This window comes from Perognathus longimembris, chromosome 20, assembly GCF_023159225.1.
Source record: "Perognathus longimembris pacificus isolate PPM17 chromosome 20, ASM2315922v1, whole genome shotgun sequence".
NCBI classification, from domain to species: Eukaryota; Metazoa; Chordata; class Mammalia; order Rodentia; family Heteromyidae; genus Perognathus; species Perognathus longimembris.
This window is the reverse complement of record NC_063180.1, coordinates 43,331,899-43,355,947: the sequence shown is the minus strand read 5'-3', so window position 1 is coordinate 43,355,947 and position 24,049 is coordinate 43,331,899. Positions and strand designations below refer to the sequence as shown.

At 42.5% G+C, this 24,049-nt stretch overlaps 1 protein-coding gene across 9 annotated transcripts in view; it reads left to right on the top strand.

Annotated features, from left to right (window-relative positions):
* The window catches only part of Myo9a (myosin IXA), a 143,175-nt gene extending 119,132 nt beyond the window's left edge, over positions 1-24,043 (top strand). For all 9 annotated transcript variants that reach the window (XM_048329422.1, XM_048329425.1, XM_048329424.1 and 6 more), the window contains 9 exons: positions 240-301; positions 3,443-3,635; positions 5,127-5,255; positions 6,753-6,858; positions 8,112-8,243; positions 8,995-9,118; positions 18,816-19,018; positions 21,899-22,041; positions 22,591-24,043. In XM_048329422.1, the coding sequence (XP_048185379.1) occupies positions 240-301; positions 3,443-3,635; positions 5,127-5,255; positions 6,753-6,858; positions 8,112-8,243; positions 8,995-9,118; positions 18,816-19,018; positions 21,899-22,041; positions 22,591-23,021 (1,523 nt within the window). In that variant the 3' untranslated portion in view covers positions 23,022-24,043. The remainder of the gene's footprint in view (positions 1-239; positions 302-3,442; positions 3,636-5,126; positions 5,256-6,752; positions 6,859-8,111; positions 8,244-8,994; positions 9,119-18,815; positions 19,019-21,898; positions 22,042-22,590) is intronic.
* The last annotated feature ends 6 nt before the right edge of the window (positions 24,044-24,049 follow it).

The window sequence follows — 24,049 nt, the reverse complement described above, 5'->3', positions numbered from 1 at the left end:
AAGTACCAGGACTGGAAAAAAAAAAGAAATGGAAATATTAGGGCATATTATTTCAACTTCATTTCCCCCACAGAAATGTTTAAATTCCTTTTTGGTTGCTAGGAACACAGTTTATATTTTACGCTATAGTAGTCTTAGATCTAAAGAAAAAACTTGTATCCAAAATGAAGTTGTAAACTTGAAAAAAGTTGTCATTGATTTGCAGACTTGTAAAACTTCCTTCTTAACCTGTTTTGCAGTATGTAAGTATGCTTGTCACAAGAAGTGCTGTCTGAAAACCACAGCCAAGTGCTCTAAAAAGGTGAGAAGCTATCACTCAATATATCAGGTCTGTAAGTCTCTTCTGCCCAATAGGAAGAAATCAAAGCCTGTTTGAGAACCACTCTCCTATGAAGTCACAGTTTTGTTTAAATCAGTATACATATGTAGGGATGTTCATATGTAACGAGCTGATTTTCCAAAACTTTACTTTTACTGAAAGTGATGTGAAATTGAAATTACATTTTACAAGCTACAGTTGGAAAAAAAAATTCAGACATCTTAGGAATTATCCTTAAATCATAGGCCACAATTCAGTAAACAGCAGCACACATAGTTACTGTTTCTACTTTTTTTTTTTTTTTTTGCAGTCCTGTGGCTTTGACTCAGGGCTTGAACACTGTCCCTGGTTTCTTTTTGCTCAAGCTAGGACTCTACCACTTGAACCACACAGCGCCACTTCCGGCCCTTTCTGTGTATGTGGTACTGAGGAATCAAACTCAGGGCTTCATGCATGCTAGGCAAGCGCTCTACCACTAAGCAATATTCCCAGCTCCTCTTTCTATATATTATTTATTTATTTATTTGTGGGTTGTTGTTTTTTGCCAGTCCTGGGGCTTGGACTCAGGGTCTGAGCACTGTCTCTGGCTTCTTTTTGCTCAAGGCTAACACTCTGCCACTTGAGCCACAGCGCCACTTCTATATATGTGGTGCTGGGGAATTAAACCCAGGGATTCATGTATATGAGGCAAGCATTCTTGCCACTAGGCCATATTCCCAGCCCCTCTCTATATTTTTATTTGTTTATTTTTTTTATATAGTTCTGGGTTCTAAACTCAAGGCCTCACTTCCTAGGCAAGGCACTCTTCCACTTGAACCATGTCCTCAGCCTTTTTTGCTTTTATTAATTTTTCAAATAGGATCTCATGTTTATGCCCAGGCTGTAGTGACAGGCATGCTATGATGTGCCCCCCATGGTTAAGAAGCAGGGTCTTATGATCTTTTGTGCCCAGGCTGGCCTGAAACTGCAGTCTTTCCAGTCTCCACCTCCTAAGTAGTTAAGAGATACCGGGCACAAGAGCTACTTTGCCTAGCTCAGAAATGACATTTTTTAATGGTCACTACGTCCTATAATCAATAAATCTAAAATAAAAGTTCATGGGGAATACTTTGAAGGTATTGAAAGAACTTTCAAATAAAATAGAAAATCTAGAAGAAATGGATACATTTCTAGATGCATGTGACCTATCAAAGTTGAGCCAAGAGGCTATAAACTACTTAAATAGTTCTATAACAATCCATGACCATCGTTTGCATTGCTGAAATAAGTGCTAGAAATGTAGTAGAAGAATATAAAACCGGAAGCCTAATAAAAACAGTAGAATGGGGAAAATTGATTTAAAGAAGGCAAGAAGCCAGGTGCCAGTGGCTTTCATACCTGTAATCCTAGCTACCTGAGGTACAGAGATCAGGAGGATTTGTGGTTTGAGATCAGCTTGGGGGGCTGGGAATATGGCCTAGTGGTAAAGTGCTCGCCTTGTATACTGAAGTGCCCTGCGTTTGATTCCTTAGCACCACATATATAGAAAAAGCCGGAAGTGGTGCTGTGGCTCAAGTGGTAGAGTGCTAGCCTTGAGCAAAAAGAAGCCAGGGACAATGCTCAGGCCCTGAGTTCAAGCCCCAGGACTGGCAAAAAACAAAACAAATTGAGATCAGCTTGGATGGAAAGTTTTCAAGACTCACATCCTGGTAGCTGGGCACAGTGGCACTCTTGTGATTTCCTTCACCTGCTATGGAGGCTGGGATCAAGGTCATGGTCCAGTCTGGCCTAGGGGGGAAAAAAAACAAAGCCATATCTCAAAAATAGTTAAAGCAAGAAAAGGCTGTACATGTGGCTCAAATAGTCTGCCTAGGAAGCATATAACCCTGAATTCAAATTCCTATACCTTCTCCCCTCCCCCATTCCCCTAGAAAAGCAAGCAATGAGTAAAACATAAAGCAATTTGGACAAAAAGAAACAGCAGATTGATAAAAATCTGAATATTTCGGTGATTTACATTACGTAGGCTAAATACTTCAAATAAAATCTAATTTAAAACTAATTTAAGGCAGGTACTTGTGGCTTATTAGATCTACAATTAGTTACTCAGGAGGCTGCGATCTGAGGATTATGGTTTGAAGCCAGCCTGTGCAGAAAGAGTTGGTTATCTTCAATCAACCACTAAAGAAAAGCCAGAAATAGAGCTGTGGCTGAAATGGTAGAGCTCTAGCATTGAGCTAAAGGGTTCAGGGACAACACCCATGCCCATGAGTTCAAGCCCCAGGACCCCCACAAAAAGCAAGAAATCATATATCCTATTTATGAGCAAGATATTTATTATGATCATGTAGAATGTTTGAAGGAAAAGAATAGATATAGCATGCAAAGACTTAGCTAATAGAAAGGCAGTATGGCTGTACTAATATTAAAGTATACTCTAAGCCATGAGGCTTAATGGTGAAAGGATCAGTTCATCATTTGTCTGTTGGGGGGGTGGGTACAGAAACCATTTAATAAGCCTCTGATAGTGCAGTTTTGGTAGTTGGTAGAAAAAAATTCAGTAAGGATGAAAATGATATTGGTTCATATTGAACCCTGCATCCTATAACTGAGTATACAAATGCACATGTGTGATTTTTGCCTTTGGTTATGAAGTCAGTTTTCAGCTCAGCTTGTGTGAACTTTTATCTTTGCAACACCAAAATATTCCTAAGCTTCAGGAATTACTTGAAAACCCTAATTCCTATAAATATGAGTAGATTACTGGTTATTCCATCTCAACTAGCACAAAGCGGGGCTGGCTCACATGGTAGAGCACCAGTCATGAGCAAACAAGAGTTGTAAGGCACTGAGCTCAAGTCCCAGAATCAGCACACAAAAAAGTGGATTTTCTTATGGTTCCCACACCAAGTTTACCTTTGGTTGAAGAGATTTTTGACAGAAAGAGAAGTATAGCCACTGACTATTCTTCACTCATTTTCTTTGTTTGGATTCCTGGATTGAAAATAACATTTCAGTTATTCTTACTTAACTATATTTCCTTTTCCTCCCAATTTTAATAGTAAGTAGTTCTCCTAAAGAGTTGGCTAAGCATGTTTAATGATGTTTACATACATTTAGAAACAAACATTATCTTCTGTTTAGTATGATCCAGAGCTGTCTTCTCGACAATTTGGGGTTGAGCTCTCTCGTCTGACTAGTGAGGACCGAACTGTGCCACTAGTGGTGGAAAAGCTTATAAATTACATTGAAATGCATGGACTTTATACAGAAGGTATTTACCGAAAGTCTGGTTCTACTAATAAAATCAAGGAACTTCGACAAGGTCTAGATACAGGTAAGACAGTGCCTTCCAAATTAGACCAGATACTTGTATTTGAATAAGTCATTTCGGGCTCTTAAAGTTTTTATTACATATTGATTATAACTTAGAGCCAGAAGAATACATTTCTTTCTGTGGTCTTTATCATTTTGTATCTTTCTAGATAAAGATTTTAGGTAGTTAATTTGTCCAATACATAATGAGTGTATCATTTGTACAAGGCATTACATACTGAAAACATACCACAATATTTTTACTAACCCAGTAGATCTTATAACTTGTGAAGGAGAAAATTTAAATCCAAGGAAATTTAATAATGGACTGCTGTTGCTGTGCCCTGCTAAATGATTTTTATAATTTTCACAACAGTCCTATGAAAAGAGCCTGGAGTTTAGAAAAGATCTTGTCTAACTACTTATCACCAATAAATGAGAAGTCAGAGTTTATCCTGTATCCCTGAGTCCATAATCTAGGTGGTACAAACTCACTTACATAGACCAAAGATGAGTGGAGCACTCTGTGGGTTGATTTTAGTCCCGGAATATATGCCAGAGATTACTGCTGGTTTCTTTCATAGCTGATACTACTTTATTATGCTTAGAAAAGAGTGATTCCTGGGGCTGGGAATATGGCCTAGTGGCAAGGGTGCTTGCCCTCGTATATACGTGAAGCCCTGGGTTCAATTCCCCAGCACCACATATATAGAAAACGGCCAGAAGCGGCGCTGTGGCTCAAGTGGCAGAGTGCTAGCCTTGAGCAAAAAGAAGCCAAGGACAGTGCTCAGGCCCCGAGTCCAAGCCCCAAGACTGGCAAAAAATAAATAAATAAGTAAAATTAAAAAAGAAAAGAGTGATTCCTCTTTTGAACCAAACTTGAATCCACTGCTTGTCTTTGTATAGCTAAGAACCCAGCTCCCCACAATGCCATTACTTAGGAACAAATTAGTGAGACATGATAGCCTGGTAAAACTCTACCTGCCAGAGTTTGATCCACTCAGTTTACAGGCCGATGTCAGTTTTGTCTCTTGAGCCCTGGAGCGGCACAAATGAAAGTCAGCCTTCCTGTATCCAGTCTGTTTAATCTCAACGTGTCTGCCATGAAGTGACGTGGGGTGACAGTGTTTCCCCCCATTGCTTAAGTTCAGGATGTGTCTCATGCGTTTTTGTCTTTGTTTTTTAAAATATTGCTACTCAAATTGTGGTCTATCGATCAGTCCACAGCAGACAGATAGAAAACTAGCAGGCATTTAGAAACATTAGCAGCAGTTTGATGTTTCTGCTTAAAAATGTGTGAGCCTTTTTTTAAAAAACATATTTCAGTTCACACATGTTTGGAAAAGCAACACATTGTTTCATTACCACAGTACAGACAACTGTTCCAAAGCAGGGAATTCAATTGTGGAAAGTTATACTTGGTTAGTTTAAGAAATACAAAGGCTTTCTTAGAGATAAATTGTTTGAATCTTTTTTTTTTATATGTTGGCCCTTTCTGTATTTTCTCAAATAGATGCTGAAAGTGTGAACCTAGATGACTATAATATACATGTCATTGCAAGTGTATTCAAACAGTGGCTTCGTGATTTGCCCAATCCACTCATGACCTTTGAACTTTATGAGGAATTTCTTCGAGCAATGGGTAAGCAAGGCTTCCTGGATTACTTGATTTTTTTTTTTTTTTGGCCAGTCCTGGGCCTTGGACTCAGGGCCTGAGCACTGTCCCTGGCTTCTTCTCGCTCAAGGCTAGCACTCTGCCACTTGAGCCACAGCGCCGCTTCTGGCTGTTTTCTGTATATGTGGTGCTGGGGAATCGAACCTAGAGCCTTGTGTATCCAAGGCAGGCACTCTTGCCACTAGGCTATATCCCCAGCCCCCCTGGATTACTTGAGAAGGGAATGCCATCTTTAGCGTCCACTACTAGACCACCCTCTCAACATTTGGCCCTATGTCACTTATTCAAATGTTGACTTCGTTTTGTTTTGAGAGAGAGTATGTAGTCAAGGCTGGCCTGGAAATCTAGAACTTGAAATCTTTTGAATAATAGGCTTCAAATGTTGACTTTTTTTTTTTTTTTGGCCAGTCCTGGGCCTTGAACTCAGGGCCTGAGCACTGTCCCTGGCTTCCCCTTGCTCAAGGCTAGCACTCTGCCACTTGAGCCACAGCGCCACTTCTGGCCATTTTCTGTATATGTGGTGCTGGGGAATTGAACCCAGGGCCTCATGTATAGGAGGCAAGCACTCTTGCCACTAGGCCATATCCCTAGCCCCGACTTTTTTTTTTTTAACAGTACTGGTATTTGAACTCGGGACCTTGTGATTACTTGGCAGGTGCTCTGCCACTTAGCCATGCCTTCAACCCATTTTTGTTTTCATTATTTTTCCACTAGGGTCCCACTTTTTTCCTAGGCCAGCTGGGATTGTGACCTTTGTACTTATCTTTCCTACGTAACTGGGACGACAGGTTCATGCCACTGGAACTAGCTTTTTTGTTGATTGAGATGGGGGTCTCGATCTTCTGATCTTCATGTCCTGAGAAGCTGGAGCTTCAGACATGAGCTGGGTCACTATGACCAGTGTCAAATGTTGACTGCTTATAGGCTCAAAAGGTGCTGGTCTAAAAGTCTTCTCTGTTGCATCTCACAAAGAAAGATATTGAAAGACAAAGGTTTAAAGCAGATGAGAAGATGAAATAGGAGATTTAAGGATAAGCTGACAATTGTTTCAGTTGGGAATCTAGGCAAGAGCTGTATAAAGCTGGCTGGGTGCCAGGCCTAACAGGTGTGGGGTTTGGTTTCTCATTGTTTCAAGTGTGTAGAATATTGGTGAAGGCCTGCTTCAAAGTTTTTAATCCCTTACAATTTATAAATTAATGTGGAAATTAGCCAATTTTAAGGATAAATCAATCTGCTACATAATGGTTGAAAAATGAGAGCATCTGTATCTTCTGCTGCAATATAAATGAAAACCCAAGGCACAGCTCATGAATTCAGGAAGCCCAGTGATGACCTGCCACTTACTAGGTGCCGTACCCCTTGCAGACACTATAGCCAGCTATCCTCCTAGGAGGGAGGATGGGATGAAGTAGCACTTAACTCTTAAGGGTATTTGGTCTTACTTGGTGCTCTTACTGTTTGTAGGCCTTCAGGAGAGGAAGGAAACAATTCGTGGTGTGTACTCTGTGATTGATCAGCTCTCCCGAACTCATCTCAATACACTCGAGCGCCTCATCTTTCATCTAGTTAGGTAACTTTAAGACTTCTTTTTAAACAGCAAGTTCTTTTACTTGGTAAAGTTGGTACCTTAGCTGGGGTTGTAGCTGTGTGGCTGAGCACTAGCATAGCATGCATGAGGCCCTGGGTTTAATCCCAAGCTTTGTGCCAAAAAAATCCCCAACAACCCTGGGGGTAGGCTGCAGGGAAGAGGAGGTGGGAGAAAAATGAGGGAGGGGGTAACAAGTATGACAAGAAATGTACTCACTACCTTATGTATGTAACTGTAACCCCTCTGTACATCACTTTGATAATAAAATTAAAAATTTTTAAAGGGAGGGGGCTGGGAATATGGCTTAGTGGTAGAGTGCCTTGCATGCATGAAGCCCTGGGTTTAATTCCTCAGTACCACATAAACAAAAAGCCGGAAGTGGTGCTGTGGCTTAAGTGGTAGAGTGCTAGTCTTGAGCAAACAAGCCAGGAACAGTGCTCAAGCCCTGAGTTCAAGCCCCAGGACTGGCCAAAAAAGGGACATATAAGTCTGAGTTCTCAAACTCTGAAAACACACACACGCACGCACGCACGCACACACACACACACACACACACACACACACACACACACACACGCCACCCCCCCCCCCCCCCCCAGAAGCTGAGAAGGAAGCTTCTTTTTCTTTTCTTTTTTCTGTTTTTTTTTTTTTTTTTTTTGGCCAGTCCTGGGCCTTGGACTCAGGGCCTGAGCACTGTCCCTGGCTTCTACCCGCTCAAGGCTAGCACTCTGCCACCTGAGCCACAGCGCCCCTTCTGGCCGTTTTTCCATATATGTGGTGCTGGGGAATTGAACCAAGAGCTTCATGTGTAGGAGGCAAGCACTCTTGCCATTAGGCCATATTCCCAGCCCCGCTTCTTTTTCTTTTTTGCTCAAGACCAGTGCTCTACCTCTTGAGCCACAGCTTCACTTCTGGCTTTTTTTAGTAGTTTATTGAAGATAAGAGTCCCACAGACTTTCTTGTTCAGGCTGGCTTTGAACTGTGATCCTCAGATCTTAGCTTCCTGAGTAGTTGGACTACAGGTGTGAGTCATCTGTACCCACTGGAAGCTTTTCTTTAGTGCAAGAAACACAGTGGAAGCACATCTCCCAGAGGCTGAGGAACAGCTTTGAGGAAAGTGTCATTATCATTACACTGATGCAATGCCTAGCATCATCCTTTCATCTTTCTCTCATCCCTTCTATGTGCTTTTCTTTCTCTCTTTCTCATTGTTATTGTTCTATTCTGTTACTTAGGATTGCTCTACAGGAAGACACTAACCGAATGTCTGCTAATGCTCTGGCCATTGTATTTGCCCCCTGCATTCTCCGCTGCCCTGACACCACTGACCCACTACAAAGTGTCCAAGATATCAGCAAAACGACCACGTAAGCATATCAGAGCATGTGATTTTAATATCTTTTATGAGAGCAGTTGGAAGCATTGTGCTTCAGTGACCCACCGAACCCCAAAGGCCATTTTGTTTCTACAAGAATCATTCCATTTATGCAAACTCGAGCATGTTATGGAAGAAGAGGGAAATTAACTTCCTAGTGTTTTGTTAAATGACTACTACATAAGGTCTGCCATCACCAAGACCTTTAGGGACCTTAAGCTTGTGTAGTCACTTATCCAAACATCAAACAGTAAGTGGTATCGTGAGCGTAGGTGTCCTTGAAAAGATTGTTAGACATTGTTGGGAATTATTATGCTAAGGATATTTTTAATTCATTTAAGCTGATCATTTGTTTTGAAGGGTCTTTTGGTTTTTAAGATAGAGTCTCACTGTATAGCCTAGATTGGCCTCCAACTGATGATCCTCGTGACTCCTAAGTGCTGGGATTACAGGTGTTCACCACCATTCCATTTCATCAATGTGCTGTATCCTGCACTAATCTAGTTTATAATCTTTGTGATCTTACAGTTCTGAATCTCTTTAATTGAAGTATTTCAGGATGGCCCTTTTTTCTTTTTTCCAATACAGTTAGGAAGGTGCATCTTCCTAAATCTTGTTTCTAAGCTCATAAAGGGATGTCCATTTTCCCTCATCCTCTGTCTTCAACAGTTGAAAAATAGTCTGTGGATGTTACAGTTGATTTATTTTTGCTCTTAACCATTTTGTCTTTCCTCCTGTTTTAGCTGTGTGGAACTGATTGTTGTGGAGCAAATGAATAAATATAAAGCTCGCCTCAAAGACATCAGTAGCCTAGAATTTGCTGAGAATAAGGCAAAGACCAGACTTTCACTGATTCGTAGATCTATGGTAAGATGCATGGCATGGAATCATAGGGCAAAAATGGGAGCTTTCCTGAGATTTTTAAATATGTTTGTGATGTAAATGAGGATTATCCTCAAAATCTTTCAGAAGGAACAAGTTAGGGTGCTATGAATGCCTAATATTTGATCTGTTATTCATTTTAGTTATGTGCATCGAATATCTATGATTAACAGTGCAGGATTTTTAGAAATATTTGGATGAAATGTTGCTGGTTTAATAACCTGCCCTGTTGACTCTTCCTGTCCTTTCTATGAAAACTTAACCTTCTTAACTTTTGTCTCTACTTTTTTTCCTCCATCTGTTCCTACCTTCAACCATGTTGGTTTTAGTGGTCCTACCAATATTCCTAGGAGTTGAGGACTTAAATCATTTGCAACTGAATTTGAACTAAGATATTTGACTCATAAAGAAATAATAAGTCCATTGTAATCAGTAGAAGCTACATTGAAGTTTTATTATTGCTCATTTGTCACCCAGAAAAAATTGTAGTGGTGAGTACCCACCCACTTCAGGTACTCAGAAAATCTCTCAGAGGAAGCAGGCTTCCTTCCCCATTGTCACCCCCCCACTTTCCAGGGGACACGCAGGGTTTCTTTCACACCTGCATGGTGTGTTCTTGGACTAGCACTGAAGTAACCCTGGCTTTTCCGGTACTGTTTGAGCTGCCTTGCACAGAATAAGTGCTGAACCAAGTCGGTTGACCAAGCTAGTGAAAGGTCTTCTCTAAAACACCAAACATAAACATATCATAACATAAACATATTATAGGATACTGTTTAAGTCTATTCCCCAGATATTGAAACAAGTTTTACTTAACTGAAATTTTGGCCTGGAGGTGTAGCTCAGTTGGTGGAGTACTTGCCTTGCAAGTGTAATACCCTGGCACCACAGAACTAAAAAATGAAAGTGGGACTTTCCATGATATTTCAGGAGCTCATTGCTGAGTCGCTCAGTTTAGTAATATCTAGGCAAAGAGGGACAAGCCATTCCCAAAGCTACCATTTCAGAGCAAATAGGCAAGCTGTTCTTTGTTGCCAGTGCTGAAGAACATGAATATAATTCTGTCCGCTAAAAGATCAAACCTTCTCTTTTAATGGGGCAATGACATGTACCTTCTAACCTTCTGCTTTCCTTTTCATGTCCTTCCTAATCCAGAAACCTGTACTAATTGCAGTTAGATTTATGAGCATTACCCGCAGTTCAGTCTCGGTATGTATTGATATTGCAATGTGTCGCAGCCACTGTACATGATTGTCTGATTCATCCAGAGTGTTCTGCTCTGTCCATCACTCATGCCTGTCCACCCTCCATGTTCAACCCCAGTTTAGGTCCCACTCTGACCAGACTTCACTGCTTTTCTCTCAATCTCTTTCTTTAGGTCCTTCATTTTACTTCCTCCATTTTGTATAGTTGAACAGTACTCATCTAAAATACACTTTTTCCCCCCTCTGTCAGATACTCCTTCTTTGGAGTTCTTCTTGGGTTGAATCATTAAAGGGGAAGGTTGAGAACATTGAAGTATCAAATTCTTTGCTGTGACCTGTGTTCCTAGGAATCTCCTTACTTTGTGACTTGAAATACTTGTTTATATTCTTGGCATCTTCCCAGACATAGAAATGCAAGGCTCTTGTCTGCTTAGAGTTTGTCAGACAAAACAGGAAAGAACAAAGATGGGTTCTAGACTCAAGGGTGATGGGACAAGGGGTTCACAGCAAGCTGCCTCCTTGGTGTCTCTTTCATTCCATTGTTACTTGAGACTCATTGAGGTATAAACACACAGCTTTGATTTCTATCTGGTAACCATCTCTCAAGCTACCATGCCAAGCTTCCCTTTCCACCTGGGCATTACCTCCTTATGGCTTGTTTTCACTACTTCTTAACTTGCAGATGTGCTGTCTCATTCCAGTATTTAAGTCATAAATCCTTAGTTTGCTTCCATTATAATATCACAGGTTTAATCCAGTACTCTTCTCCAGAGCAGACTAGACTTTAATCTGAGCCTTAAAACTGTGAATAGGGAGAGGGTTTCTGTTGGCCTCACAGTCCTGCCTTCCTTTTTTTGACCATCTCTACCCTGGGTGCTCAGACTGGGCAGAGTCGTGGGGAAGGCAGGATTTGGTGTGCTCTCCTTGGTGAGACCACAGTCCAGCTCAGGGTCAATGTCTAAATGATGGTGAAGGGGAGCTTCCCGGCTCACCTCTACAGCATTTCTGTCAATATTGCCAGTCCCATTCCAATGTGCTCTGCTGATGGCTCACTTCTACAACATTTCTGTGGCATTTCTGTAGACACTGCTAGTCCCTTTTCAGTTTGGGCTACATCTTCTAGCTGAACCCTGACTGATAGCAGTGACATCCTGTGGAAAGCTGTTAAACTCCTAGAGCAGTTACAAGTTCTCAAAAATGGTAGTTTGCTTTGAAATTTGTTTGAAGCTTTGAGATTTTATTACAGACAAGTCATTTGCTTAGCCTAATAATTAGACTTTGTAAATTATTCTGGGGACTGTTTCATGAATAAAGTAGCTAATTCAGCTGGTAAGTCAGGCAGTTTTAGGATTAATCCTCATTTTACACAGAAATGTTTGTGTGTCTTATAATGTTTCTGTAAAACTTAATGGACTTGGCAGGTAAGGATTCATAAAATAGTTTATACTACTAAATTGATGGCATGAATCTGGCTTTTTAAACTCTAGCAAAGAATATGATGACTACTAGTATAGTTTGGTACCATTGCCTTGATTAATGGAAAGGTACCAGCAGAGTTTTTTTCCCCCACTAGTGCTTTATATAATTAGTGCAAATGTTAGTAAGTGGGAAAGACAAACAGTAGCTTAGTATCATTATGAAAATAGTGTCCCATCACAAAGCCTTTGAAATGGTCTTGGTGACATGCTCATCAAGACCTATGACTAAACTTGAAGAACACTATCTACCATACATATACTACTGCTAGCTTACCGCGCTAATACAGAAATATTTGCGAAAGACGCCTGCAAACATATACTGGCTACTAAATTCCTTATCCTCATTACCTGGTGAATCATAACTACAGGCATTAGAATATGATTTTGTGTGTAGTTATAATGTCATTCAAATGAACCAGTCTTCCAGAAAAACCATGGGTAAAGGACCTCTTCTTGTAGGAAAGCAGACTTGTCAGGAAGTTGTCTGGTAGTTCAGTTCAGCAGTAGTCTCTCAATCTTGAGGTAAATTTTCTTTGTTAGGAAATTGGTGAAATTTGTGCCTTGAGCTACTTGTATGGAATTCTGTCTGGATGACATCTAGTTCCCCTCACCATGTGGGCCTCTCCCGAGGGCTACTTGAGCATGGAGATCAGCGGAGCATGTGATCAAGGAGGGAACAAGGCAAAACCCCACATAATGTCTTTTATTCCTTAACTTCAACCCACAACAGTCCTCAGCTCCATGTACTTCCTTTAACCTCCATAAAGTTTCATGCCTCCCCTGGTGAGGGCCGTATCCGTCTTTTCCTACATGTCCATCAAGTTAGCGAAGGGTGGTGCCAATCATTTTGCTGCTGCATCATCATCATCATCATCGTCGTCGTCGTCGTCATCATCATCATCAGTCTCTCTAATTTGGATTCTTTATTGAATTCTTTTGTGGCTACCCATCATGCTTTGCCATTTCTTTCGGTGTCCTTTTCCCATTGTGAACCTTACAGCATTTTTAAAAGAAGTCAAGACTTCCCTCACAGGCTTTAATTATTACCCCCTTAAGCCTTGAAAGACACAAAAAATGTTAGGATGCTTCCAATAGGGAATCTCCATCAGATCCCTCACATTAAAGCACCTGTCTTCCAGTATTTTTGTTACAGTCTGGGAAGCCTGCTATACACTACCCTTGCAGAATTCAGGTCCAAAGCTAATAAAATTCTCACCTTGTAGCCCAGGTGGGCCTTAAATTCAGTCTTCTTGCCTCCACCCCTGTGTGCTAGGATTACAGGTCTGTACTACCATGCTTGGGTGGGTCAGAATATTAGGAATTAGGGGCTGGTAATATGGCCTAGTGTCAAGAGTGCTTGCCTCATGTACATGAAGCCCTGGGTTTGATTCCTCAGCACCACATATATAGAAAAAGCCAGAAGTGGCGCTGTGGCTCAAGGGACAGTGCTTAGGCCCTAAGTCCAAGTCCCAGGACTAGGAAAAAACAAACCAAACAAACAAAAAGAATATTAGGAATTATATGTATGTGTATGTTTGTATGTGTAAATATAAATTCTTACTACAAGCTCTCAGAAAATTATAGACAGGCTTCCTTAGACTAAGGATGACACATCTATGAGTAGGTCACTAAAAGTTTATCCCCGAAGGAAGAAGGGAGAAAGCATGTGATAGTTCTATGTACCAAGTAAGAAATACACACTGTGGGTTGGGTCTTAAGGGATGAGCTGAACTAATTTAATCTGCTGGCACCAAGTTCCACAGGGTTTAATTTGGGAGGAGGGGGGATGATATGGCTTTTAATTGCTAGAAACTTGGATATGTAACTGAACAGAGGGGCCATAAGGTAAAACCTAGGGCTCTTTTGTACACAAACCAAAACATATTCAGAGAATTTGTAAAATAAAAGTTAACATGTATATCAAGAAGTTAGAAATATGAATCAGGTCAGGCATAGTGATACACACCTGTACTTCTAGTTACTTGGGAGGCAGAGATAAAAGGATTGTGATCTGAGGCCAGCCTAGGCAAAAACGTTGTCAAAAACAAACTGAAGCAGAATGGGCTGGGGCTGGGGCTGAACTAGTAGGTTGTTAGCTAAGGAAAAAATGTCAGCTGGGCGCTAGTGACTCATGTTTGTAATCCTAGCTATTCAGGAGGCTGAGATCTGAGGATCACCAAAGCCAGCCTGGTCAGGAAAGTCTGTGAGACTCCTGTTTCCAGTTATTGACCGAAAAAGCCTGAAATGGATCTGTGGCTAGCCTTGAGCAAAAGGAGCTCAGAGACAGCACCCAGGCCCAGAGGTTATGTCTCAGGACCAGCAAAAAAAGAAAAAAAGTCAAAGATTCAGTCACACACAAAAAAGGAAGAAATAAGAAACAGCAGTGAAAGTGAGGAATCATATGTGAGATCACTATTGTATTAGTTATCTATTGTTGTGTAACATAACCCAAAATTTAATGACTTAAAGTTTAAGTACAGCTGTAGAATTTGCTTTCACAATGGCTTGTCCACATTGCTGATGGCAGGAGGCCTTACTTCCTTGCCAGAAGTACAGTATTGCCATTACCACCCCCGGTCAGGAAATACAGTATTTCCATTACCCCTTTCCAAACATAATCTTCTTCCCCATTTTTATATGAACCACTTCCTATTTCTTGGTTTTCTATCCCAGTGTGTCCTGAGTGCCATAGTTTTACCTTGCTTATTTCTGATTTTTATATGAAGCGAATCGTACAAGTCTGATCTAGTGTGAACCGTGTGTTGGTGCTGTGTACTATTCCAGTGTATGCACATTCCAGTCTAGGGCTGATGGCACTTGCTTATCTACATGTATGGGGTGGTGACAGAGTGGACACTGTTGTGTATGTATGTGTGGGGTGATGTCAGAGTGGACAGTGAGTTTTGTGATGTCAGAGTAGAGTGTCTGCATTTCTATTCTGTTCATTTAATGGGCATTGGGTGTCCCCTGTGACATGCCTGTTTCCTAATTTGAGCTAGCCACTAGGTTTCCTAATGAGCTGTAATTCCGATGAGCTTTGGATACAGGCCCTTTATTGACTGCTTCTGTTGCCAATCCCAACTTTCACTTTAAGGCTTCTCCTTTGTACTCTCTTGAAAGTGTCTTCTAACCTGGGCACAGTGATGCACAGCTGTAATCCCAGCTCTCCTGAGGTGGGGGCAGGAGGATCATAAGTTCAAGGACTGAACTATATTGTGAGTTCAAGGACAGCTTAGATTGTGTAGTGAAATTTTCCCTCCCCCAACAAAGACTGGGTGATGGCTCAAGTGATAGAGTATATTCCTAGTGAGTTTAAGGCCCTAAATTCAATCCCTAATATCACCAAATATAAACTTTTTTATGTTACTGGTGCTGGTCCTGGGCCTGTCCCTGAGCTTTTTTCCTCAAGGCTAACTCTCTACCTCTTGAGCCACAACTCCACTTTGGGCTTTTTGGTGGTTAATTGGAGATGAGAGTCCCACAGACTTTCCTGACCACACACTTTCCTGGCTTCACACAGTGATCCTCAGAGTTCAGTCTCCTGAGTAGCTAGGATTACAGGCATGAGCCACCAGTGCCTGCCTTAATATAAGCATTAAAAAAATGTCTTGATGGAGGTTCTTAGTTTTAATATTGTGTGAGCTTATCTAAATGTATTTGGGGGATTATGTTTAAGATACCAGATATTTCAGGTATTTCAACATTTCAAATGTTTCAGATATTTGATACCTGAAAATTGTTTCTTTCATAGTTGTTCCATTCAACTAGAGGCGCTTTCTTATAGGGTACAGTTGTAAGGAGGGGTGATGTTTTGACATTTCTGCTTGGATTCCCCATTGTCTTTTATTAGCTGGTTTCCCGTTGTCTTTTATTTAGTAGGCTTCCTTTCTGTGACGCCCTGTAGTTCCTCTTTAGTTACACATCTGCAGTCTTCGCAGCCTGGCCTGTTTCCAGGCATGTTTTGCTATTTCAGTTATTATAGCTTTCTAAAAAGTACTGGTGAAAAAGTTATCCTACCCTTTTTATTAGTGTTCGGCTATTATTTGCCATCTAAGCTGGAAGATGAGCCTAACAAACATCTCTATGTGTTTTTGAGATTGCATTGAGTATATAATTGCTTTCTAGAGAACAGATATACTTAACAATATTGTTTTTCCTACTACATTGGTTTTCCCGCTGATAAACATCTCTTTCCATTCATGTAGATCATCAAAGTGTTTTATATTTTTGAGACCCTCTATACCTTTAATTTGAGTTACCATGAAACACATTGACACTTAATCACCCATACATTTGAGTTGAAGATCTGCTACTTCACTATATATATATATATATTTTTTTGCCAGTCCTGGGGCTTGAACTCAGGGCCTGAGCACTGTCCCTGGCTTCTTTTTGCTCAAGGCTAGCACTCTGCCACTTGAGCCACAGCCCCACTTCTGGCTATTTTCTGTATATGTGGTGCTGGGGAATTGAACCCAGGGCCTCATGTATACGAGGCAAGCACTCTTGCCACTAGGCCATATCCCCAGCCCTGCTACTTCAGTATTACATGCTTTTTTTTGTCCCATCTCATCACATTCCTTGTCCTCCTCCTTGCCTTTTCTTTGGCAACTACTGTGTACTCCATTTTCCTTTTGTTGGAAGTTTTCCCTTTTATGTGTTCTTTAGCAGTTAAACTAAAAGTCACTACAACTACATCATAAATGTGTAACTTATCTAAGTCTATTAATTGGTACTTTTAAAGAGTCATTTTCCCAGGTTTGCCAGGGCCTGGCATTAGGTGGCGAGTGATTTAGTGGTGCTGTGTACCTCAGTTGTCTCTGTCCGCAGTCCTGCCTCATCACGCTCCCTGCAGTCAGTGTTGGTCTAGACTTACAGATTTACTGTTTTACTTCCTTGTATTCTTCCCCTTTTCTCATGGAGTCATTTTCTATCTAGCACAGGTCTACCAGCTCCAAGATGATGTCCTTATTCCACCTTGATTCCTGAAGTTGTTTTAGCTAAATATAGAGTTCAAGGTTGGGGTTAAGGGGGGAAGGGTGTGTGGGTATGCATGGGTGTGATTCTGCATATGCCTAGAAAGCACACAACCAAGAGTTTGAGCCCCCAGTACCACCAAAATAGTAACAAAGTTCTAGGTTGTACAGAATGCAGTCATTTTTTCCTTTCATCTTCTTGAAAATGTCATCCTATTTCTATTGAGCTTTGACTCTAATAGGTGCTTCTTGTTTGCAGGTCCTTTGCTTTTTTTCTAACTGCTTTACGATTTTCTCTTGCATTGGGGTTTTACCAGCTGTGTGTCTAAATACAGACTTCTTAAGCTAGGCTTTAATTCCTTCTAGAAATGTGCTGCTGTCTCATCAGTGTCTCCTCTCCTCACCCAGTGTTCCATTTAGATCAAGTCTTTATTTTGTTGTGTTTTCTCTTTTCCCTTCTTTTATGAATTTTGCCAATGGTTTGTTTCTCCCAACCTGTCTGGGTTTTTCTTCTGACCTAACTTCCAGTCTGTGAGTTCAGCTATGTCTTCCTGTCTTCTTCAGCATGGTTATTGTAAGTCTGTGACAGCACAATATCATAATATCTGGAGTCACTGGGGTTTTGTTTTCTGGTTTTTTTTTTGTTGTTGTTTAGTTTTCATTTACATTGTCTTATCACCTTTTATGCCTGATTACTTTTTATTTGAAAAAATTATTTGTAAAAATATGAGGCCTGTGATATTATCTTTTCTCCAAAGAATGATTTCATTTTTTGACAGCTCCTAAGGTACTAACAATACTGCAGTGCAGCTTTGGGAATCTCAGTTTTCTAGACTATTCAGACAACTGAAGCCAGGCCACAGTGTCTGCAAAAGCAATGAGAATTTTAATTACCCTTTGGTCTGGAGCACAAACCTCTTGGGATCACAAGAGTTAGGCATTTTAAGGTGTCACCATACTTCTTCATCCCAGAGGTTGGCAAAGTTTTAAGGACCAGAGAGTAAATATTGTAGGCTTTGTGGGCCATAGAATCACTGCCATACTGAAGCAGCATAGACAAGTGAGTTATTGCTGTCTGTATTCCAGTGTAGCTGGGGGTGTTCTGTACTAGAGTTTGAACTTGGGGCCTCACACTTGCTTGGTTTGTTTGTTCAGCTGGTGTTGTACCACTTGAGCCATGCTTCTGGCCCTGCTTTTATGCTGGCTTTTTTGGAGAATGGATTCCACTGGACTTTGCTGCCCCAGCTGGCCTCAACTTCCAGTACTCTGGATCTCAGCCTCCAGAGTAATTTGGATTATAGACTTGAGGGATATTATTACAACTGCTAAAAAAGTTTTATGCACAAAAATGCACACAAGGCTGGATTTAGCCTATGGGCCATAGTTTGTCAGCTCCAGCTTTAGTCTGTCAGATGTTTGCACTGCACCACCTCTTCCAAGATGCAGAAGAGCAGTGAGTGCCAGACGAGCCCCTCCTGTCTGCCTTAGCTGTTTTCTTGGCAGGAGAATGAGACTCTCTGGTCTCTAGGATAGAAATATCTTGAGAAAAATGTTTCCCTAGCGCTTTGTGATAGGCTGTTGTTTTGTTTTTTACAATACTGAAGTTCAGGACACGGTCTGTGGTCTTCCTAGAAATTTGCATTCCAGGGTTAAAATAATGGCACACTTGCCTTCAGTACGTCCTCAATGCTGGCCACAACTGCTGTGCACTCTACGGTGCGCTCTCACTCCCTGTGGCTGTTGAGTACTGAAATGTGGCCAGTGAACTGCAGGTTATAACCTTAAATCCTAACTAGCTTTAAGGAGCTATACATGGCTATTCAGATGGCGTAGATGTAGCTTGTTCCTGTACTGCCACCACCACAGTGTCTGCTTACCAGGGCTCCTTCCTGTAAGGAGTCATTGCTGACTGTGTTGGATCCTCTTACTCCCATCATGCCGAGGTACCTGCGTCACCCTCAGTGGATCACATAAGACCGAGGCCTCCATCCATTTACTGTCTAACCTCAATCATTCTCTGCAGGGTAAGGGGCGGATCCGCCGAGGGAACTACCCAAGTCCGTCCTCCCCTGTTCTAGTACGGTTGCCTCCCGTGTCAGATGTCCCAGAAGAGACCTTGACGAGTGAGGCAGCCATGGAGACAGATGTCACGGAGCAGCAGCAGGCCGCTATGCAGCAGGAGGAGAGAGTGCTGACGGAGCAGATAGAGAGCCTCCAGAAGGAGAAGTGAGTGTCTGGCAAGGAGAGATCAGCACCATCTTTTTAGTCAGCATCTCCTAAGTGTCAAGCACTGTGTCACATGACATGATATGGAGATGACATTGACAGGTCAAACGTGAAAGTGATCATCTTGGAAGGAAGTGCTTCCAGCTGAGCCACAGGGTCACTGCTGTGGCAGGGCAGAGCAAGGGGGCAGTGCTCACAGCTGTATCCCTCCTAGTCCAGGACCAGCACCATCAAGACTTGATGAATAAGAAAGAAGCCCCAGGCTAAGATGAATGGGCCTTACCCACAATCCCATGCAGAACCTTTATCTTATAGAGATCAGCGTGGCTGTGGGCCCAGCCAGCACTGGGATGCTGGGTGTGAGAGCAACAAATGAGAAACGGTGTCACCTCTGCTGTCCTTTGGGACGTGAGCCATCATGGTTCTCCCTCAGGTGGCTGCCACTAGTGCTGGTTGACACTGCCTAGTCTGCAGTGGTCCTAAAGGGACCTTTGTTCCTGGAGCCTAGGCTCAGGTCTGAGAGCTCAAGTTCGTGAGGGGATGTGAGACTGTTACATTATTCTGCAATGGAAGTTAGCTAAAAACAGCATTTGGGGCTCAGCCATGCAAATTGGCTAGGGCAAAGGTGTGGTGTAAATTGACCAGTGGCTGACAGTGAGACGTAAGAGTGATCTGTAAACAGGACTCAGCTCTGCCTCAATAAACATGGTGTTGGGAGGTACTGAAGGATCTGTAGAAAAGGTCTTAGCAGAAAAGAGAGAATGCATGCACAGAGACTCTGAGACAGTTCTGACTGCAGCAGTGAGGTCCTGGGAAACTGTCTTTGTCTGCATTGCAGCAAGCTCCTGGGGGACTGTCCTGGGGGGAGATTGTCTGTGGATCTCAATCCAAGTAAAGCAGAAGTGAGGTTGATGGGCCTGACAAGGAGGAGACTTGAGTAAGAGAGGAGGAAGATTGGGAGGGTGAGGTGTGGGTAGCGAGCTGAGTATTGGATTCAAGCTGGCGTATTTCAGGTAATAATGAGCTACAGAATCTGCTCATTGAGGCAATTTCTCATAATGAAAATTTCTTTTTTTTTAATTAAAAAATTTTATTGTCAAGGTGATGTACAGAGGGTTACAATTACATACATAAGGTAATGAGTACATTTCTTGTCAAACTTGCTACCCCTTCCCTCATTTTTCTCCCATTTCTCTCCTTAATTCTCCCCACCCCAAGTTGTACGGTTCATTTTCAACATACTGCCTTGTGAGTATCACTGTTGCATTGGTTTGCCCTTCGCCCTTTGTCTCACCAGTTTGTGGTTCCCCTTCCCTTCCCTAATTCAGAAAAATGTGTATTCAATACCCAGGATACCAAAATAAATACAGTGACAACAGGGGATAAACGATAGGAAAAAAGAAACTAAGGAAGTAACTTCACATAATACATTTAAAACCAGAGCAATAAAGAAAAACCTTATTTCCTTGGGGTTCATTTCACTTAGCATCATCTTATATGATCATATGTGTATAGCTTTTGAGCTATTGTGATCCTCTGCTAGGACTATCTTAAATATATACTAATTATTACAAATGAGGGAAACTATGGAATCTTTGTTTCTTTGGGGTTGGCTTACTTCACTTAAGAAGGCCATTACGTACAAATAAAGGGATCACTCCTACAGGAGTTTATAAGAATCCTAAACATTTATACACCAAATGCCAGAGCACCCTTCATTAAACAAACACTGCTTACACTAAAAACACACAGATCCAAACACATTGATTGTTGGTGACTTTAACACACCACTGTCACCTCTGGATAGATCAGCATGGCAAAAACTTAACAGAGAAACTTAAGAACTAAGCAATTGCATAGACCAACTGGACTTAACAGACATCTTCAGAATATTCCACCCAGCAATACCAGAATATGTGTTCTTCTCGGCAGCACATGGATCCTTCTCTAAAATAGAGCACATTTTAGGATACAAAACAAATCTGGGAAAATTCAGAAATATTGAAATTATTCCATGCATTATTCTCTCAGTCCCATTCATAAGGAAATTAAAATGTTATACATTTGGCTGGGAATATGGCTTAGTGGTACAGTGCTTGCCTGGCATGCATGAAGCCCTTCGTTCAATTTCTCAGCACCATATATACAGAAAAAGCTGGAAGTGGCGCTGTGGCTCAAGTGGTAGAGTGCTAGCCTTGAGCAAAAAGAAGCCAGGGACAGTGCTCAGGCCCTGAGTTCAAGCCCCAGGACTGGCAAAAAAACCCAACATACATTGCAGAAAAAGTTGTAGACGTAAAGGAATTTTAGGTTAGGGTTATAAAGTGAGGTGATGAAAGATATTAATTGAAGCAGATCAAGGTAAGGTGTTAGAATGTAGTGAGAAAACAAGGACAGGCACGGCCAAGAAGGAAGAATAGAAACTCGACAACTAGAGGTAAGTAAGCCACAGAGACCTAGGAACACTGGTGTTTTCTTTCTAGTTAGTCGTGATTCTTGGGAAATAAATGATCTGTTCTCTTTTGTTTTCTGAATGGGATGAGGAAACAGATCCAGAGAAAGGAAAGTACTTTGTAATGCATCAAGGAATTTAGAACCTTAAAAACTCCTGATTGTGGTCTATAGTTCATTCTACTGATATCTCATCTTCAGCATCTTCCCTCCTAGGTTTGCTGTCTGTCTTCTTGCCCCTTAGTTCATAGGGTTTTAGCGGTCACTGTGGCTTTGGCTCATGTAGGTTCTTGTGAGCATCCTGGAAGGGACAGTAAGAATTACGACTGTCTTTGTGACTGGGATTCTTAACTTTCACTAAAGGACTTTCTTGCTGTTGTTTTCCATGCGTGTACCCTCTCCTGCTGATGGTCTATTGATTATATCTCCCAGGGAAGAGCTAACATTTGAGATGCTTGTACTGGAACCCCGAGCCTCTGATGATGAAACCCTGGAGTCTGAGGCCTCCATTGGGACTGCTGATAGCTCGGAGAATCTGAGCGTGGAATGTGAAGGTGGCATCTCTGAGAGATCAGGTAAGTGAACCAGGTAGGCCAGAGCCGCCACATTGTTCCGCAGAGCAGGAGAGCCCGTGCCCGGGCTAAGCTCAGTGTCTTCACTGACCTGACACCAGGTGACAGGGGCCTCAGAAATTCCAGTTTTTGTGAAGTTCCACTTCACGTGAGACCAGCCCACAGGTGTAATGTGGTGGATGACTTCACATTTTGTCCTCTTTACCACGGGGAACACCATCAGTCCCAGCACATGCCATTTCCGAAGGGTGGTGATGTAGCTCAGGGAGAGTACTTACTGCACATCCTGACAGATTGTAAATGACAGCGACTGTTCTAGGCCTTTGCTGGCCACATTGTCTAACCCCAGCCTTCCTTGGGCTGACTGTAGAGTGATGTCTGCAGAACTGGACACACCACTCTTTGAGTCAGTGGCCCCTGCACAAAATAGCTGCACTTGCACCTCCACATTTTAGCCTCCTGGAGTTTGACAGGGCAACAGTGACCCTGTCCATTACACAGCCGGGCGCCGGAGGGCATGTCACACTCCGCTGTGCTCTGTTTCTGTATTAGAGAGAAGCTTAGCTCCCAGCTCCCAGAAGGCTGCAGGCAAGTTGCGAAGGCCGCTGAGGAAGCAGCCGGACTCGGTGGACTCGGTGGACCCCTCCGCCTCTGTGGGTCTACCCGGCACCGCATCATCTCATGGCACCCGAAAACGATTCCAGATTTATTCTAAGTCTCCATTCTACCGAGCGGCCTCAGCTGGTGAGGAAGGGCCACTGGGCCAGACCAAAGCTCCGGAAGACAGGCCTCAGTTTATCAGCAGAGGAACTTTCAACCCTGAAAAGGGCAAACAAAAACTAAAGAATGTGAAAAACTCACCCCAGAAAACCAAAGAGACCCCAGAGGGGACAGCCCTGCCTGGTCGAAGGAAGAATGTGGACTCCGACCCCAGCGCGGCCCAGCGGCTCGCCCTCGGTGGCAATAATGAGTTTATGGTCTGAGCTGACACACATGCATCCTTTACGGACTTGCAGAAAACACATCTTGTCCTGGGGCCTCTTGTGTGCCAGCCACAGGCTGGGACCTGTGTGCTGACCTCCTCGGCCTCCTGCGGAAGCGGAAAGGCTGCCTCAGGCCTGCTGACGTGGTGCCAGCTGTGCCTTGGCTGCTCTGTTGGAATGAAGATTTCACGAGACCAGGCCCCCTCGGGGCCCCCGGAGCCAGGGGCTTTGGTGGGCAGTGGTTGCCTGTCTCCCAAGCCCCTTTCCTCCCCGAAGGAGGTGCTGGATGGGCGGAAGCTTAACCGTGAAAGCTAAAGCCTTTGGGGTTATTTTAAGGTAGGTAGAGCTAGAGTAGTACACAGTCTTTTTTCTAAACAGCTTAAGCCCTGCATTTTAAAAGTTTTGAAGAACACTCCACGTTATATTCTTCCATGAAGCCATCAGAGCACATCTCCAGTGCCTGGTTATGCCGTGGAGAAGACATGGCTGGTGGTAAGATAATCAGCTCTGGGTTAACTCCTGGTTAGGTTCTGCCAAATCCATCACACGGGCTCCTGTTTCAGTAGCCATATTGTTCTGCAATCCTAGATCCTAGTGTCAGATTCCTCTAGTTCTGTTGCGTGTGTTTTAATAGCACAGAGTTTTAGGGGTTTTGTGTGGACTAAACCGACAGGCTGCTGCAGAGGAGCCTCTCCAGCCAAGCCACTCGCGAACAATCCACGCCACTCCCGGACAATCCACACCGCACTGCATGAATAAGTGTTACAGAAAGCTGCCAAGTTGTTTTTGGTTTTTTTCTTAGGTTTCTAGTAGGACCCATCTAACTTTTATTTTCCTCAGACCATCAGTATTAAATAGATGCAAAGAAATCGAGGACTACTTGAAGCTATTTTGTTAATATATTGGTTACTGAAGTTTACTGTAAATATATCTGTACAGTATGCCTATTCTAACCTGTGCTTCCCTCCTTCCCATGGACTTTCTTCGTGCAGATCGGGGTCCACTGGACAGGGGTGGGCATGACCCTC